Source organism: Kogia breviceps, chromosome 11 (genome assembly GCF_026419965.1).
Source record: "Kogia breviceps isolate mKogBre1 chromosome 11, mKogBre1 haplotype 1, whole genome shotgun sequence".
NCBI classification, from domain to species: Eukaryota; Metazoa; Chordata; class Mammalia; order Artiodactyla; family Physeteridae; genus Kogia; species Kogia breviceps.
This window is the reverse complement of record NC_081320.1, coordinates 63,476,468-63,492,592: the sequence shown is the minus strand read 5'-3', so window position 1 is coordinate 63,492,592 and position 16,125 is coordinate 63,476,468. Positions and strand designations below refer to the sequence as shown.

The 16,125-nt window shown below is 42.8% G+C and overlaps 1 protein-coding gene across 1 annotated transcript in view; it reads right to left on the bottom strand.

Moving 5' to 3' along the window:
- Positions 1–16,125, bottom strand: part of LHCGR (luteinizing hormone/choriogonadotropin receptor) — a 64,718-nt gene that overhangs the window by 28,942 nt on the left and 19,651 nt on the right. The window contains exons 3-6 of the mRNA XM_059078352.2: positions 15,024–15,098; positions 11,726–11,800; positions 9,166–9,240; positions 9,000–9,077 (exon numbers count right to left, since the gene is read on the bottom strand). Of these exons, the coding sequence (XP_058934335.1) occupies positions 9,000–9,077; positions 9,166–9,240; positions 11,726–11,800; positions 15,024–15,098 (303 nt within the window). The remainder of the gene's footprint in view (positions 1–8,999; positions 9,078–9,165; positions 9,241–11,725; positions 11,801–15,023; positions 15,099–16,125) is intronic.

Sequence of the window (16,125 nt, the reverse complement as noted above, 5' to 3'; positions counted from 1 at the left end):
GATTTAATTTCATTGTATGTGTGTGTGTGTAGTGTGGATGTGTGTAATATGTATGTATATAGTGTGTGTTTGTGTGTGTGTGTGTGTTTGGGGGGGGTCTCTTTCCATCAACACACCTGAGACAAACCAGCCTATAAATAAGTATAGTTGGGACTCAGTGTTGAAGCTTGATACTTGAACGCTGAAATTCAGAAAATATAGAGATTATAAAATAATTGAGTTCAAAGAGAGCAGGGGAGCATATTTAATTCATTTTGTTAAACCCCCAGATCTCTCATAATGCTTGCTACCTAACACGAGTTCAGTCAACAGGCTGGGTGGAGCGGTGGCCTTGCCCTTACATGGGAGGAAGAGCCTTGTCTGGCTTCCCCTGCTCTCATGGGCTTTCTTCTGGAATTCTTCTGAGTTTACAGCTTCACACATGAGCTCTTAACTATATTCCGTAATGGATTATTGGGTGCCATTTTTCAATAGTTTTCTGTCCCCATTTATATTTGTAGAATCTGAGGGGATTGGTATTTGGTTTATCTCTGTTGTCTTGTGGAATTACACACAACATTCACACAATCCCACTAGAATTCTCTTTTCATTTTACACTTAGAATATTGTTCTTTGGCAGTCTCTTGTCATTTTGGGGACTGAATTCCTTTACAGTAATCTCTTTTAGATGAAGAAATCATACCTGTCTTTTCTCTGGACCTCTTTGAAACTGGATTTCTTAGAGTCTAGGCCAGTGTTTGTCAAATCATTCTCCTCCATCCACTGAATAGGAATCATCTGGAGCTTCTGGCCACAAATGCAGATGCAGACCTACTGACCAGGTGCACTGCAGACCTACGGAATCAGAACCTGGCCATGGTATCCAGGAAAATGCACTTTTATAACAAGCTCTCCCAGTGAGCTTTGGGCATGCCACTTTGGGACCTTGCCCTAGGGTATATCATAGGATGGTGCAGCTCTCATTATTTCCATAGTGAAAATCAGATGGTCTGCTGGACAGAATTGAGTCCAGAGTCTGGTCCCCTTACTGCTTTCTCTACCTTCTTAGTGGTGGAACTACATGTGTAGAAAAAGTAGCCCCTACCCTGCTTTTAGCAAAGCAAAGCTGCCAGCACTTGTCTGGATGCCCATTCCTCATCACTGGTATGTGATACCCTGATCCTACTTTTGATACATATTAGGATTTTATACTTGGCTTTTTTGGTGGGGCTTACAATGCCATTGCTCTAAGTGCAGCCTCGCAGTTAAGTCTGCAAGCCCTGAACCCAACTGCTTGGGCTTGGATCCCAGCTCTACTACCTGTGAACTGAGTTACTTTGGGCAATTTACTTAACCTATCTGTGTCTCAATTTGGTAATCTGAAAACAGAGATGATAATAATCGTCTTGACCCCAAAAGGCTGTTGTAAGGATTAAAACAGTAAACATACACTGAGTACTTAGAAATAGGTTCTGGAACAAAGTAAATGCTTAATGTGTTACTCCTATGATTATTCTTCTTCTTATACTTAACAGTGGCTTCCAGCTGTCTGGCCAGAACAGAGAGAAAGATCTCCCTTTCCATGCTCTGGACAGCATGTCATGAAATGCAGTGACCTGTTTAATTGAACTGTCATTCTCCTCTACTGAGGTAGGGGCCTTTCTTCTCCTGGGTAGAGCAGGTCAGTTCAGTGGCCTGGGCTGCCCTGAATGTACTCATTCTCCAGGGACCCTCAACCGCCTTTGGTCTATGCTGGCACCACTGACATTTTTGTATTTGGACAATTTTTATGTCTTAAAAAAATTTTTTTTAATAGCCTGGGTTCTGCTTCTTCCAACTTTCCAAAGAAAATGGCTCACCATTTCCTTTTCAGCTACTGCTCTTCGGCTCTGTTCTTAACATTGGCAGACAATAGAATGTGCTGCCTTGTTTTGATTAAAAGAGTGGCTTCCTTACTTTGGAGAAATTACAGATGTGAGTGGGAAAACTCATGCTGTCAGGGCTGCACAATGCTTTAAATGCCCTTTAAAACATCTGGAGAGTCACTTCAGATAGCTTTTTTTCTAAAACATCGTGGTGTCAGAATTAAATGAGGAGGGCTTCCTTTGCTTTGAGGATGCTGTCACAGGCATAGAAATGAAATTTTCTCTCTCTATTACAATAGCTGCACCTTACTTTAAAGCATTGTCTACATTCTCTATTCAAATGTCAGAAATTTTGACTCAAACAGAGAGAATGGCACCTTTTTATTCAAAATAAGATTTGGGCTTTAGAACTTAATCACAGATGACACTCTAATTCTGAATACTGCCTTATAGCAAACTCCAAATATTCCTGGGGCTTTTTTTTTTCTGTACCTGGGCCTCTCACTGCTGTGGCCTCTCCCGCTGCGGAGCACAGGCTCCGGACGTGCAGGCTCAGCGGCCATGGCTCACGGGCCCAGCCGCTCCGCGGCATGTGGGATCTTCACGGACCAGGGCACAAACCCGGGTCCCCTGCATCGGCAGGCGGACTCTCAAACACTGCGCCACCAGGGAAGCCCTCCTGGGGCTTTAAAAGCGTTTCTGGGGTTATATTAGCAGTCTTAGACATTCTGCCATAGTTCCCACTTGATCATGTAGCCATCTAGTTTTTGGATGATTTCAAAGAAGAAAGCCTAATTTAGGTTTACAGATCCTTGGGGGTCTCAAAAAGTGACCCCATTGAACGGGGAGGTACCTCACGCCTTAGGATCTGGGGTCTTCCCATGTCTTTACTGAGGACACAGAAGACATATAAGATCCATGTCCTTGAGAGGCTCATAATCTCAATGGGTGAAAACATGAAGTAATGAAAGAATAATACGAGCCAGTAGACAGTCCTCGTGAGCATGTGTGGTACACAGAAATGAGAAGTCTTGGAGAAGTCCTCTTGGGTTGGAGAAGTCAGAGAGGCTGCATGGTGGAGCTGAGACTTGAGTCAGACCTTGCAGAATTAGGAATATTTGTTACTGAAGGGGAAAGCATACTATTTTAGAAAATATGCCCTGTGGTAGTATATCTATAAGCAAATTTTTATCAAATGACTATATAAACACCATCCTAAAGAAGAGAGATCCTATCCTATCCATCACCACTTTCTTCATGCAGTACTTTGCTGAGGTCCTTTTATATCTGAATGATTCCTCATGTATGAAGACACTTCTTTAGTGGATACCCTGGCAGTCATTGTATGGATAACTGTCTCTGGTCACTACTCTATGCTGCCATGACCCTACTTTTGGATGTTCATCAGAATTGCCCCATTTTTGTGGGGCTCACAGTCTCTATAGCAAGGGATTCCTCTCTCTGATATGAGCATGCCTCTTGCTTTTCAGCAGTACTGAGTTTTTATGTTTCCCTCCACCACAGCCAAGTTCATGTCAACTTACCATATGCAACAATAAAAAGGTGACAGGTATCTAAAATAATGATGACAGCAATGCACTATAATATATTGAATAAAAGTTTAGAAAAAATCCATGTTTCATAGTGATGCTTAAAAAGAGAGCAAGACACTATGGAGAACAGTATGGAGGTTCCTTAAAAAACTAAAAATAGGGCTTCCCTGGTGGCGCAGTGGTTGAGAGTCCGCCTGCCGATGCAGGGGACACAGGTTCGTGCCCCGGTCCGGGAAGATCCCACGTGCCGCAGAGCGGCTGGGCCCATGAGCCATGGCCACTGGGCCTGCGTGTCCGAAGCCTGTGTTCTGCGGCGGGAGAGGCCACAACAATGAGAGGCCCACGTACCGCAAAAAACGAAAACAAAAACAAAAAACAAACCAACAAACAAAAAACATAAAAACTAAAAATAGAACTACCATACAACCCAGTAATCCCACTACTGGGCATATACCCTGAGAAAACCATAATTCAAAAAGAGTCATGTACCAAAATGTTCATTGCAGCTCTATTTACAATAGCCAGGACATGGAAGCAACCTAAGTGTCCATCAACAGATGAATGGATGAAGAAGATGTGGCACATATATACAATGGGATACTACTCAGCCATAAAAGGAAATGAAACTGAGTTATTTGTAGTGAGGTGGATGGATCTGGAGTCTGTCATACGAGTGAAGTAAGTCAGAAGAAGAAAAACAAATACTGTATGCTAACACATATATATGGAGTCTTTTAAAAAAAAAAGATTTGAAGAACCTAGGGGCAGGACAGGAATAAAGACACAGATGTAGAGAATGGATTTGAGGACATGGGGAGGGGAAGGGTAAGCTGGGATGAAGTGAGAGAGTGGCATGGACTTATATATACTACCAAATGTAAAATAGATAGCTAGTGGGAAGCAGCCGCATAGCACAGGGAGATCAGCTTAGTGCTTTGTGATCACCTAGAGGGGTGGGATAGGGAGGGTGGGAGGGAGAAGCAAGAGGGAAGAGATATGGGAACATATGTATATGTATAGCTGATTCACTTTGTTATAAAGCAGAAACTAACACACCATTGTAAAGCAATTATACTCCAATAAAGATGTTAAAAAAAAAGAGAGAGCCAAGAGAGAAAGAGAGGAAAAGGAAAAAGAAGGAAACGTCTTTTATACAGAAGAGGGCTGGCTGATAAATGTAGAGGAGTGATAATTTTAAAACTATCATTTTTGTAGCTCTCCACATAATAACTGAATAATGAACAGATGCTGAAACCATTGGGTGAAAGGTTGTTGGCCAACTCGATAGTCACATGAACTCAAGAGTATCCCACAATGGTTTACTTATTTATGACAAAGGGAAAAATGTCCCCTTACAATGAAGAGGTCTGGCAATCACCACCTTAACCAGATGGCCAAGGAGTGGTACAACATGACACAATGGGCCTCCTGGTTTGATGCAGTGGGAGACGTATAACCTCCCCTTTGCAGTATTCTTGCAGAAATGTTGACCTGAATCTAATCAGGACAATGCAGTCAGATGAGTCCAGACAACTGGCCTGGGCCCTCAAAGGAATTAGTGTCATATAGAACAGAGGAAGGCAAGGGGGCAATTCTCAGGAGTGGAGGATGGGAGGTAAGGTTGGGAGGACAAAGGGGCATAACAATAAAAATGCAATGTATAAACTTTGAATTCTGACTTTAAAAAAATCTATAAAAGACATTTTCATTTGAATGTCAACTGTAGGTTGGATGATGTCATTAAATCCATGTTGATTTTCTTAGGTGTAATGGTGTTGTAATGTAGAATGTTTCTGTTTAAGGAGATACATGCTGAAGAATTTAGGTAGGAAGTGTCATGATGTCTATAAACTTCTTTTGGATGGTTTGGCAAGAGGGAAATGTGTTATATATACTTCGCTATCTAGAGATGGAGTGGGTGTGGTAAGCTGTTAATACTGGGTGAAACTAGGTCAGGTGTACAGGGCTGATCATAGTGCAGTTCTTTCCGCTTGTCAGTGGAAAGACAAATGGATTCCATTTGTCAGTTAAAATTTTCAAAATAAAACATGTTTAAAAGAGATGATGACACACGATGTTTTCACGAGGGTCTGAAATAACTGGCTTGCTGAATATGAGCTTTTAAGTGGTGGTACAGTGTAGTTGACACAATGTAATTGAATTTGCACAAGGAGGTATTAATAATCCCACTGGAGAGACAGAGACAGAGGCATGTTGCCGTGGTGTGACTTGACTAAGGCTGGTTAGACTCAGAGCCAGGACTGGAAGCCAGGCTTTCTACTTCAGCGCCCAATAGTCTCTCCACTGCGGCTTGTCACAGGGGTAGCTTGGAGTCTTGTCATCCTTTGCCAGGTCACCCTTCTCCGAAGGGTCTTAGAGAATTAATTGCTGTGATCTTTCCTTCTCTGTGTGGAGTTCAGACGTGAATCAAGGTTGACTCCTTTTTGAGACTGGTGTGATAAGTCATCTAGAATATTTGAAAGGTGGTGCAGCCAATGTTTTGTTTTCATTAAATGAGCTCACAGTTGGTAAAGATCTGGGTGGGGGGAGGACAGGAAAGGTTCCAGGAAAACCCAAATCTCAAATACTACTAATAATGAAAAGAGAAGGCTTGCTTTCATTATTTTCTAATTAGAGTTGAACTTGATAGCTGAGGAAATAAGGCTTTCCTCTTTGAATGTAATACCCTTTTCCAACGGGGCGCTCCACATGATCCTTCACTTACAGAAGGGCCTGTTCAGCTGAGAACAAGTGCCAAGCAAATGACTAATCATTTCCTTCCAGATGAAGGGCCAAGAGTGAGGAGGGGGTGGAAGCACAATGCCAATGCAAACTCCCAATGCACGCTCTCTGGGAGAGATGGAGCTGCAATTCTCATTAACTTCAGAGGTGGGGCAGTTATGCCCTGCTGGTAGGCACTATTCTTCTTAAAATCATAACTAAAATAAGTTAATGGCCCCTAATAAAACCACTGTGCAGCTCTTGTGTACCAATGCCGATATGTGATGTGTGAGAAGAAATCTTTAGTTGTCCCTTGGCTTCGGTGGGGTGGCCCCATCTTGTGAGCTCATAGACCCCTATGGGTTATCTCAACATTCATTTTCTTATTGGTCTTCTTCCACATCTTCTGCTCTTTCATTCTTATTCCCCTCCACCCCCATTGCTGTGCATGTATCTGGGAGGAGTACCTATTGGTTCCTGCTTATTTTTAGATTTAGGTGAAAATCAAAGGGAGTATTAGATATTTGTGATCTTTGAATTAAAGTCTACTCTACCGAGTGGTTTCTTCTTAATACTTTTTTCAGGGTTGTTTATAAGCCTTTAGCCCCTGATCCCTGCATTTAAAACCCTCTGCAATCCAGTGTCTCCTCCACCCCTGCCATTTATCTAAATGTATTTTCCATTTCTTAAGCAGGATGTTTGCTCCCAATAAGTATGCCTCATCCCATTTTCCTCCTTCCCACAGCCATGCTTTTGCTTATGTTCACTTGGAATATTCATTCCCCTTTTCTCGGTATATGGTATCACAAAATGGGTAAGACCATGACTCTGGAGCCAAGACTGTCTGAGTCTAAAGCTTGACCTTGGCCAAATTACTTAAATTCTCAGTGCCTTGGTGTCCTCATCTAAAAGTGGGGCTGATAATTCCTACCTCATAGGGTTGCTGCAAGACTAAAATGAGTTTTAAAAAGTACTTTAAAACAGTGTCAGTGCTATATAAATATTAGCTGCTTTTATCACTTTTACTCATACAAACGTTACTGGTTCTACAAGGTCTAACTCAAGTCTGCAGCCTCTCTGATTCTCCAGCCCAAGAGGACCTCTCCAATACTTCTCATTTCTGTGTACCACACACTCACAGTGAATGTCTAATGGCTTGTATTATTCTTTCCTTCTTTCATGTTTTCCCCCATTGAGATTATGAGCTTCTCAAAGACATGGATCTTATATGTCTTTTGTGTCCTCAATAAAGACGTGGAAAGACCCCAAATCCTAAAGCATGAGGTACCTCCCCACTCAGTGTTTGCTCTGTAAACGCCCTGTTTCTGACAGGGGACATGATGAATGAGTAGTTTCAGATCCGTATACAATGGTGAGTCAGAAACACTTTCTAACGGCAGGAAGAGCTACAGTACATGAGGGAAATGGAGGAGTAGAAAGACTGTAGAGAAGTTTTTCTAGGGTCTAGTCTCATTTCTGGTGTTCATGAGTTTTAAGTTAAGAATTTGAGTTATTTTGAAACTATTTTTGGTTGCTGCTCTGTATTCTTTTGATTGCAACACTCTGAGTCAATGCTGTATTAGCCACAGCTTTGTAACATGACACTTGCGTGTGTTGAACTACACCTACACAAAGTAAAAGTACTATTCAAATGCAGTGTACCGTTGATAGCAATTTCTAGAATCCAGTCTATAGAAGAGAGTCCTCTGAGATGGTCACTTCTCTTGTTTCACAACTACCTCCTCATCTCAGGGTCACCCAATGCACGCTCTCTCTTTCTTTAAGGACATTTAAGCTCATTTATGGCCTCATCACAGATCCTGCCATGGACTGTAGCCAAAGCAGAATGAGTGAGAGGATGTGGATGTAGGGAGCAGGGTTGAACACTTGTCACTGGGCTTTGGACATAACTGAGACATGGTACCCAGGATGCTGCCTCTGAATGGTGGGGCAAAGGAAGGTGCCCCAGGTAAAGATGGCAGGGATCCCAGGGGAAGGAAGCCAGGCAGGTGTACAGTGAAGAGAATGAGTTGGGTTATCTTAGTATGATGCCCCTTGAACTTTAACGTGCATGTGCATCACTTGGTATCTTATGAAAATGCAGATTCTGAGTCAGTAGGTCTGGGATGGGCCTGAGAGTCTGCATTTCTAAGCAGCTCTCAGAAGATGCTGTAGATGCTTGTCCATGGACCATACTTTTAGTAGCAAGGCCTTAGGAAAGAGCATGAAAGGGATAGGCCTGTGAGCCTGATAACTTGATAAGTGACTGCCAGATAAAAAGACATTATTTTCAAGTATTAAAGGATTTAGGGAATGGGCATCGATGTTGTGCCTTCAGAAGCAAAGTGAGCAGGTTCTAAGGGGAGGGTGAAAAATGAGAGAGAGAGAGAGAGAGAGAGAGAGAGAGAGAGACAGAGAGACAGAGAGAGAGAGACACAGAGAGAGAGGGAGAGAGAGCAGGGTCCATTGATCAACTACTCTACCTACTTGGAGAATATCCTTTCAAACTCTTCTCAGTTGAAACTTGAAATTTCTGTGTTCTCTTTTAACCAGGGCAGCGACTCCCCTGCAGGCTGTCTCTTCTTAGCTTCAAAGCAGTCCACTGATGTAGTGAACAATTTCATCAGTTGGAAATTTGGTCACTGTAAATCCTCAGGGCCCATTGGATTAATTTTGAACTTAATGGGTTGGTTGATTGTCATGTGAACATGTGACCTAGCTGCCATCCCACACAACTCCTCTCACCCTTGGCATTTTAGGTCAAAAAGAATGTCACCAGAGAGTTAGGAACATGGTAAAAGAGGAGAAAGAGCCCACCTCAAGCTAGAAGTGGGAATGGCAGGAGCTGTATGGCAGAGCGTGAATCTGCGTGTTTACTCACAGTGTTATGGATTCGTTATTCATCCCTTGAAAAGCATTTCCTGGTACGGTGGTTATGTGTAAGTTATCACAAATTTCCCTTGAGGAATGAAATGAGAAATATTTACTTTCCAAATTGCAGATGCAAATAGGAAACTGTTATGCATAGCAATCAGCCTGGTACTTACAGAATGAAATTAAATTCAAAGGAGAAGATCTTCGTAACATCTGGAAGCTTTCGGATGCCTGTGTTACAGATGCTCCTGTGGTTTGGGAAAGGGTGGGAATGTGGGCAGAGTAAAAGTGATTGTTATTAAGGAATAAAGATAAAAACGGTAGAAAGGCACTTTGTAATACTATTTTCACATTAAATTTTAAAATATGGAGTTTGGCTTTATCAGTAGCACTTCTAGCTGCTGAAGATCATCAGAATTTAAAAGCCCCTAACACTGTGGGAGTAATTACTCTAATGACTCCTATTTAGAGATCTAGGGGATGGGACTAAACTTTTAAGTCTTTTTCATTTACGTCTGTAAATATTTCCAGCCTGTCTTTTTACTATTGCATCAATTGCATTTTCGTATTGTATTGCATTCCATTTCCTTTTGCTAACTAGTTTATTCCGTGCTCTTGATGGTTCCAGAAAGCATCTCACTACTTTAAACTCTTTTTTTTTTTTTTTTTTTTTTTTTTTTTTGAGATACGCGGGCCTCTCCCTGTTGGGGCCTCTCCCGTTGTGGAGCACAGGCTCCGGACGCGCAGGCTCAGCGGCCATGGCTCACGGGCCCAGCCGCTCCACGGCATGTGGGATCTTCCCGGACCGGGGCACGAACCCGCGTCCCCTGCATCGGCAGGCGGACTCTCAACCACTGCGCCACCAGGGAAGCCCATCTCACTACTTTAGAACAGGTTTTAACTCAAACATTTCAGGAGGATTAATCTCCATGTGAGAAATCCATTTCCTCATTATTAAAAATCTCCCTTTATTTAGCTACCTTGCAGTTCAGGGAGTTCTTCCTTGTATCTCACTGAGATCATTAAACATTCTTTGGGTTATTGGAGCTACTCAAGTCTCCTCTTCTTTTCCTCCCACCTTTTATTTAGCCTTCAAAGAGGAGGGAGGCTTCAGTGATAGGTTGAATTGAAGGATATTTTATTACACAAGAATGGGAAAGGAGTCCAGGCATCTGGATCTCCCCCAATCGCGTTTTAAATTCACCAGTCATGGACACTGGACAACTGACATGAACTGCCCGGCACTCTGGTGACAATGAAAGGAAGCCATCTTTCTCTTTTGGCTCACTCTGGGTCTCTTCCTTACCCGTTACCCCAGATCACACAGAATCCTTGCCCTGTCTGTGGCTGGTGAAGGCAGTGTGGGCTTGGACTGCAGTGTGTACCGGGGTTGGGGGAATATTGCTTTTTAGGGGTGAAATGCTATTTAATAAAGACAATGATTCTTCAATAACAAGGGGCTGCAGTGGTCAAATTTGGTTCTGGGATTTTCTTATGTTTTTCCAAAGTAGTTGATTCTGCGGATACTTATGTGTCCCATAGACCCCTCGGAGGTCTGGAAAAGCAGAACACTTGGGTTAGGAATCATCATCCAGTGTTAGAGCTGCCGAAGGAGCTACACTCGTGCCCATCCCCCAGGGCAGGACTGCTTGGATGTTGTGGAACACTAGAGAGGTGTCTGCCCCTCCTCCTCTTTTTTTTTTTTTTTTTTTCAGCTGGTAGGGGTTGTGGGCTTTGCATCCTCTAGAGATTTTATGAAATTTAATAAGTCAGGAAGAAGAGAGAATGGACATCTGTGTTAGACGGTTAAATGTTCATTTTTCTGTGTGAATCAGTGGTTACTTGATATATGAGAAGATCCATGGTGATTAATTTATAGATTTGTATCAAGTTTCAGGAATTCTGGTTTTGCTGGCAAGGCAATGAATCTGCTGGGCTACAGTGGTACTTAACTTATAGTTCTAACTAGTTGACTTAATAAGTTTTAATGGGAAATAGAAAATAATGATTTCATTTATATGGCGCACTGCCTACCTCAAAGTAATGCTTTAAAAGTTTTCACTTAACGAATGAATGAACACATGAGAGAAAGGAGATCAATAATTTTCAGCCAGGGATGGGGATCAAATCAGAATTGCCTCTTCCACTTTCACCTATGCTCTCTCTATCTCACCACCTCACCTTAGAGATTCCGATTTACCCTTTTTTTTTTTTTTTTTTTTTTGGCGGTACGCGGGCCTCTCACTGTGTGGCCTCTCCCGTTGTGAAGCACAGGCTCCAGATGCGCAGGCTCAGCGGCCATGGCTCACGGGCCCAGCCGCTCCACGGCATGTGCGATCCTCCCAGACCAGGGCATGAACCAGTGTCCCCTGCATCGGCAGGCGGATTCTCAACCACTGCGCCACCAGGGAAGCACCGATTTACCCTTTTTAAAGTGTCCTGAACTCCCTGTTCCATGCCCGCCATCACTTTGAAAATCATTGCAAAGGGGTGATATTCTTCTTGGATGTTTGGGACGGAGAAAATGTTGGGAACCACTTACGTGCATTTGAAAGCACCCAGCATGGTAGCTGATAAGAAATGCTGGTCAAATTCTAATCAGAGGGCTGAAGACAGACATGCAGATAATGCTAAGTATGTGGTTTAAAAATTCTCTCCACCTTTTAATTGTTTAGGTTTTCATCAGATGCCCATGTTCCCTTCCCCAATTGCTTAAAAAGGAAAATTCCTCACAGGTATTTTAACCGGGGGAGATTTGTAAATGCTCCAGGCTCAATGTACACCAGATTTTTAGTGTTCTGGATCAGTCTGTAAAGAGAAATAGAAAAACAGGCAGCAGTTTAATAGATGTATTTCGTTTGTAATGCACAAGGTCATGGTCACCAGAGGATGCTGGCTGAAAGTGGCATCAGCCAAATCAAGTGACTTTCCTGTGCTTGAAGGGAGCTCCTGGGACCCTGGGGAGAGAAACGGAATGGTGAGAGCTAGTTGGCTATTGCCAGGAAGTTCTGCTTTCAACCTCTTGCTGAGATAGGTGTAAGCATCATAGCTGGCAGTCTGTTCCATTCTCCCTTGCACCCCCTGAGGAAGCACCAACATCCAGGGCTCCTGGCCAGCTAGGTCGTGCCCCACCATGGAGCCAGCACACTGGGGGTGATGGGAGATTCCATTCCCAGGAGAAATGAACAAATTGGCTACTTGTCCTTGTAGGCAAACTGGTCTTCGGCAGTCACACTGACCAGTTATCCAGATGGGCACTCAGTCTTTGTAAAAGCCCAGGGCAGAGGCCGGGGGCTTGGATTTGGGGGATTTTTTGTCCTTTCTGTAGATAATTCATTGTGTGATGATGCCAAGCCTCCTAATTTCCCGGAGCTAATGCTCCCTTCTGTAAAATTAGAATAATAATAGCACTCTTCCTACCTCACAGGTTGGCAGGTAGTGAGTAACAATAATAGGTAGAGATAATGTACAAGGCAGGGCTTTGCAAAATATAAAAGTACAGCCATAATACCACAGTGGCGTTATTGCTCTTCTCCCTAGTTCCCCAGTGACTTTGAGAAGCCAGCCACATTTACTTGGTTCTGTCTACTTTGGATTCAATAAAAGGTAGTACATGCATTTGGCCTTTTTAACCCATGCAGCAACCACCTAAGGAAATGATAATTATTCTTGTTCTGTAGAAAATCTAGTGTATTGGTTAGGTGGATCGACTCTAGAGTCAGCTTGGTTTTACGTGCTGGTTTTACTAATTGTATGACCTTGTACACATCACTTAAAGCTTGGTTTCCTCATAGTGTGGTTTTTGAGCAGTAAATGTGTGTGTCGTGATCGCAGTAAGGCCTCCACTAGTGTTAACAATGACTCTTCTAGTTGATGAAATCAGGAAGTTGAATGATTTGTCTCTAGTCACAGAGCTGAGAAGTAGCAGACTTGGAGGTGAGCTCGGTTTTTCTGACTCTGAGTCTAGTGTGCATTCTACCTTCTAAAGTTACCCACTGTTGCTGCCTATTTCCGTCCTTTCTGCCCCTTTGATTCTGAAGAGGTGAGTGATGTTTCGTTGTAATTATTTTTACAACAACTGAGTCAAGCAATCATGGGCCACATAAGACATTTTGTGGGTAGGATGGAAAGAACTTTTATTTCTTAAGACTCTTTTGGGGTCTGACCACTCATCCATACATTCATTCAGTCAACAAACATTTATTGAGCACCTACGTGGGCCAGGCATTGTTCTAGGTGCTGGAGATACAGCTGTGAATAAGACAAAGAGGGCTTGTGGGGAGCTAACATTCTAGTCTTAGGGCCTTCTTTGGGAAAAGTCCATAAACTTTCCCTTAGAGCACTTTATTTTTCTTTCTATATTGATAAATTGATACTTTATTTATAAATGTTGCTGTGCATCACAAACAGCTTTATTTATCTCAGGCTGCTCTGCTTCAACATTGCTTGGGAAGTCTGTTAAAACTGCAGATTTTCAGATTTCCAGGTCTGGGATAGGACTGTCACCTGGAATGGAAATGACCTTCCCCCCTCCCTACTCTCCTCTTGAAATTCTACTTCACAGCGAAGTCCAGACTATACCTTTTGCACTTAAACACCCATTATTTCAGATTTCCCCATAACTGTTTGGTGAGTTAGTCTTACCTCTCTGGTTATACCATCATTTCCTGGGGGAGATTTATATTTTACCTCCTCTGTATTCCAGTAGCATTTGACCTTTGATTGGACATGTGTACCCACATAGTTATTAATTAATTATTCTCTTTAGATAATTGCTATTTGGACCATTCATAGGGAGGCCTTGTAGTATAGTGGAGAATATACAGGCTTTGAAGATAGGCTGGGGTTGAATTCGAGCCCTGCCATTGTCTAAGGTGCCACACTGGTCAAGTTACTGACCATTCTGAGCCCCCATTCCTTCCCATGAACAAAAGAGATAATTACCCCACTTTGCAGGGCAGCTGTGAGAATTAAATGACACAATCTAGAGGAAATAAAGGCCAAGCACAAGTGCTCAAAATATGTTTGTTGCTGACATCTTTCTCGCTTCCTTAACTTTTGAAACTCTTCTGCAGATGCGGTTAGTAGGTCAGGTTTGGGCCAAACAAGGCAGCAGTAAGAAGTCTGGTTTAGGAGTCACATGACCTGATTTCTAGTCCCAACTCTGGCACTAACTTGCTGTGTGACATCAGACAAGTCAGTTAACCCTTTGGGCCACAGGTTGATCATCTGAAAACTGAATAGAGCCAGTCTTCTCCCATCCCCTCTTTTTTGTAAATTGGAGGAAAATGATAATTTGGAAAGGATTATTATTTTTTATTTTATTTTATTTTTTTGCAGTACGTGGGCCCTTCACCGCTGTGGCCTATCCCGCCACGGAGCACAGGCTCCGGACGCGCAGGCCCAGCGGCCATGGCTCAAGGGCCCAGCCGCTCCATGGCATGTGGGATCCTCCCGGACCGGGGCACGAACCCGTGTCCCCTGCATCGGCAGGCGGACTCTCAACCACTGCGCCACCAGGGAAGCCCCCGGAAAGGATTATTTTTAAAACTCCGTTCAAAAACATCACAATAATAACAACAAATCCGACATACACATGCCAAACACTTTTACATGGTAGGTTTCCAAGAACCATTTACTAAACAAACGAATATGCCCAAACAGTGCCCAGTGAACTAATTGATGATCTCTAAGCTCCTTTCCAAATTTTCCCACCACCCCAAGAACTCCATACCCTCCCTTCCATAAGGTAAGAGCTACTTGGCAGGACTCCACAATGTCAATTTTAATTTCCAACTTTGTGTTGTGCTGTTTCAGAGTTTATATAGCTCCCAGGGAGAAGCAGTTGTCACCATGGCAACCTTCAGGCCACTGCAGTGAGAGAAATTAGTGCCTGCCCAGACCTAGTAATTGCTGTGGTCTTTTCCTCTTGGATTGCTAGCAGTGGATGCTTGAATACAAATACTGAGTGGGCTCCAGCAAGCGAGGGTAATAGTGTACAGCAATAAACTATCTGTTAGCTGATGCTTACATTTCAGACAAATTGAGGAGGTTGTCAAAGGCATTAGCTTCTATCTTTTCCAGGGAATCACTCTGAGAGATTTCACTAGGGGAGAGAGAAAAAAAGAAAAGAAGAAGAAGAAACGTGAAAGAAATGACTGTGTCTGCATAATAATAAGCTGTGTGTACAACCCAACAACTGGGGCCTCCAGTGTGTCCTTTTAAAAAAGAACAGGGAAGCCTTAAGTTGTCCTCACATCATAAAGTGCTAACACGCCCATATATCCCCCCCCCGCCCCCGCCTTTAGGAACAGTAATTGGTACCTGCAACCCAGATGCAGTTGAAATGCAAGTTTCAGTATTCCCTATTGATGTGACAGGTTCTTTCTTATTTATCTATGACTCAGAGTCACAGATTGTTAGAAGTGGACACGTCCTTTGGGAAAATCCAGTCAGATTCCCTTGTTTTACAGTTTTTGGAATTAAAGCTCTGAGAGGAGAGGCAAATAATGCTCATGGGAAGATTCAGGGCCAGGATCAGAATGTCTAGGTTCTCAACTCCATCACTCTAGTGAGGTTTTAATTTGAGTTAGGATTCATTGTTTCTTAACTCTTTACCCCTTTCCCCAAATCCTGTTCTGATGTAATTGCAAAGTGGTCAACTCCTACACGAAGTGTCCTTCTTGTGTTGTAACTGTCTGTTTATTTGACCATTTCCTTCACTTCATTAGCAAATGAGGACAAGGAGTATGTCCTATTCACTTCTAAATCCCTGGTGGCTTCATGTAGCCTGGCACATAGTGTATAAATGAATGAATAGATAAGTGAATGAATTGATTTTTTTTTAAAAAAGACACAAAAGTAAAGGAACCAACTTTGCCATATATTTACCACCGCCAAGCATGTAGGTAATGTCACTGTTACCCTAAAATCCCAGCATAAGCTACCATTTGCTGCCAGCTGAGAAAGAAGTTGCAAAATCTAATGTTTACATTCACTGAAGGCTTCAGACTTGATGAGAGCTTTAGCCCACAGGAAGGCTGAGCCTAAGGCAGTTAGGGTCTTTTATGAACAACACAGTGATGGATAGTTCCTAGGCTGATTCATCTTATTCCTACCTAATGGTTCACTTA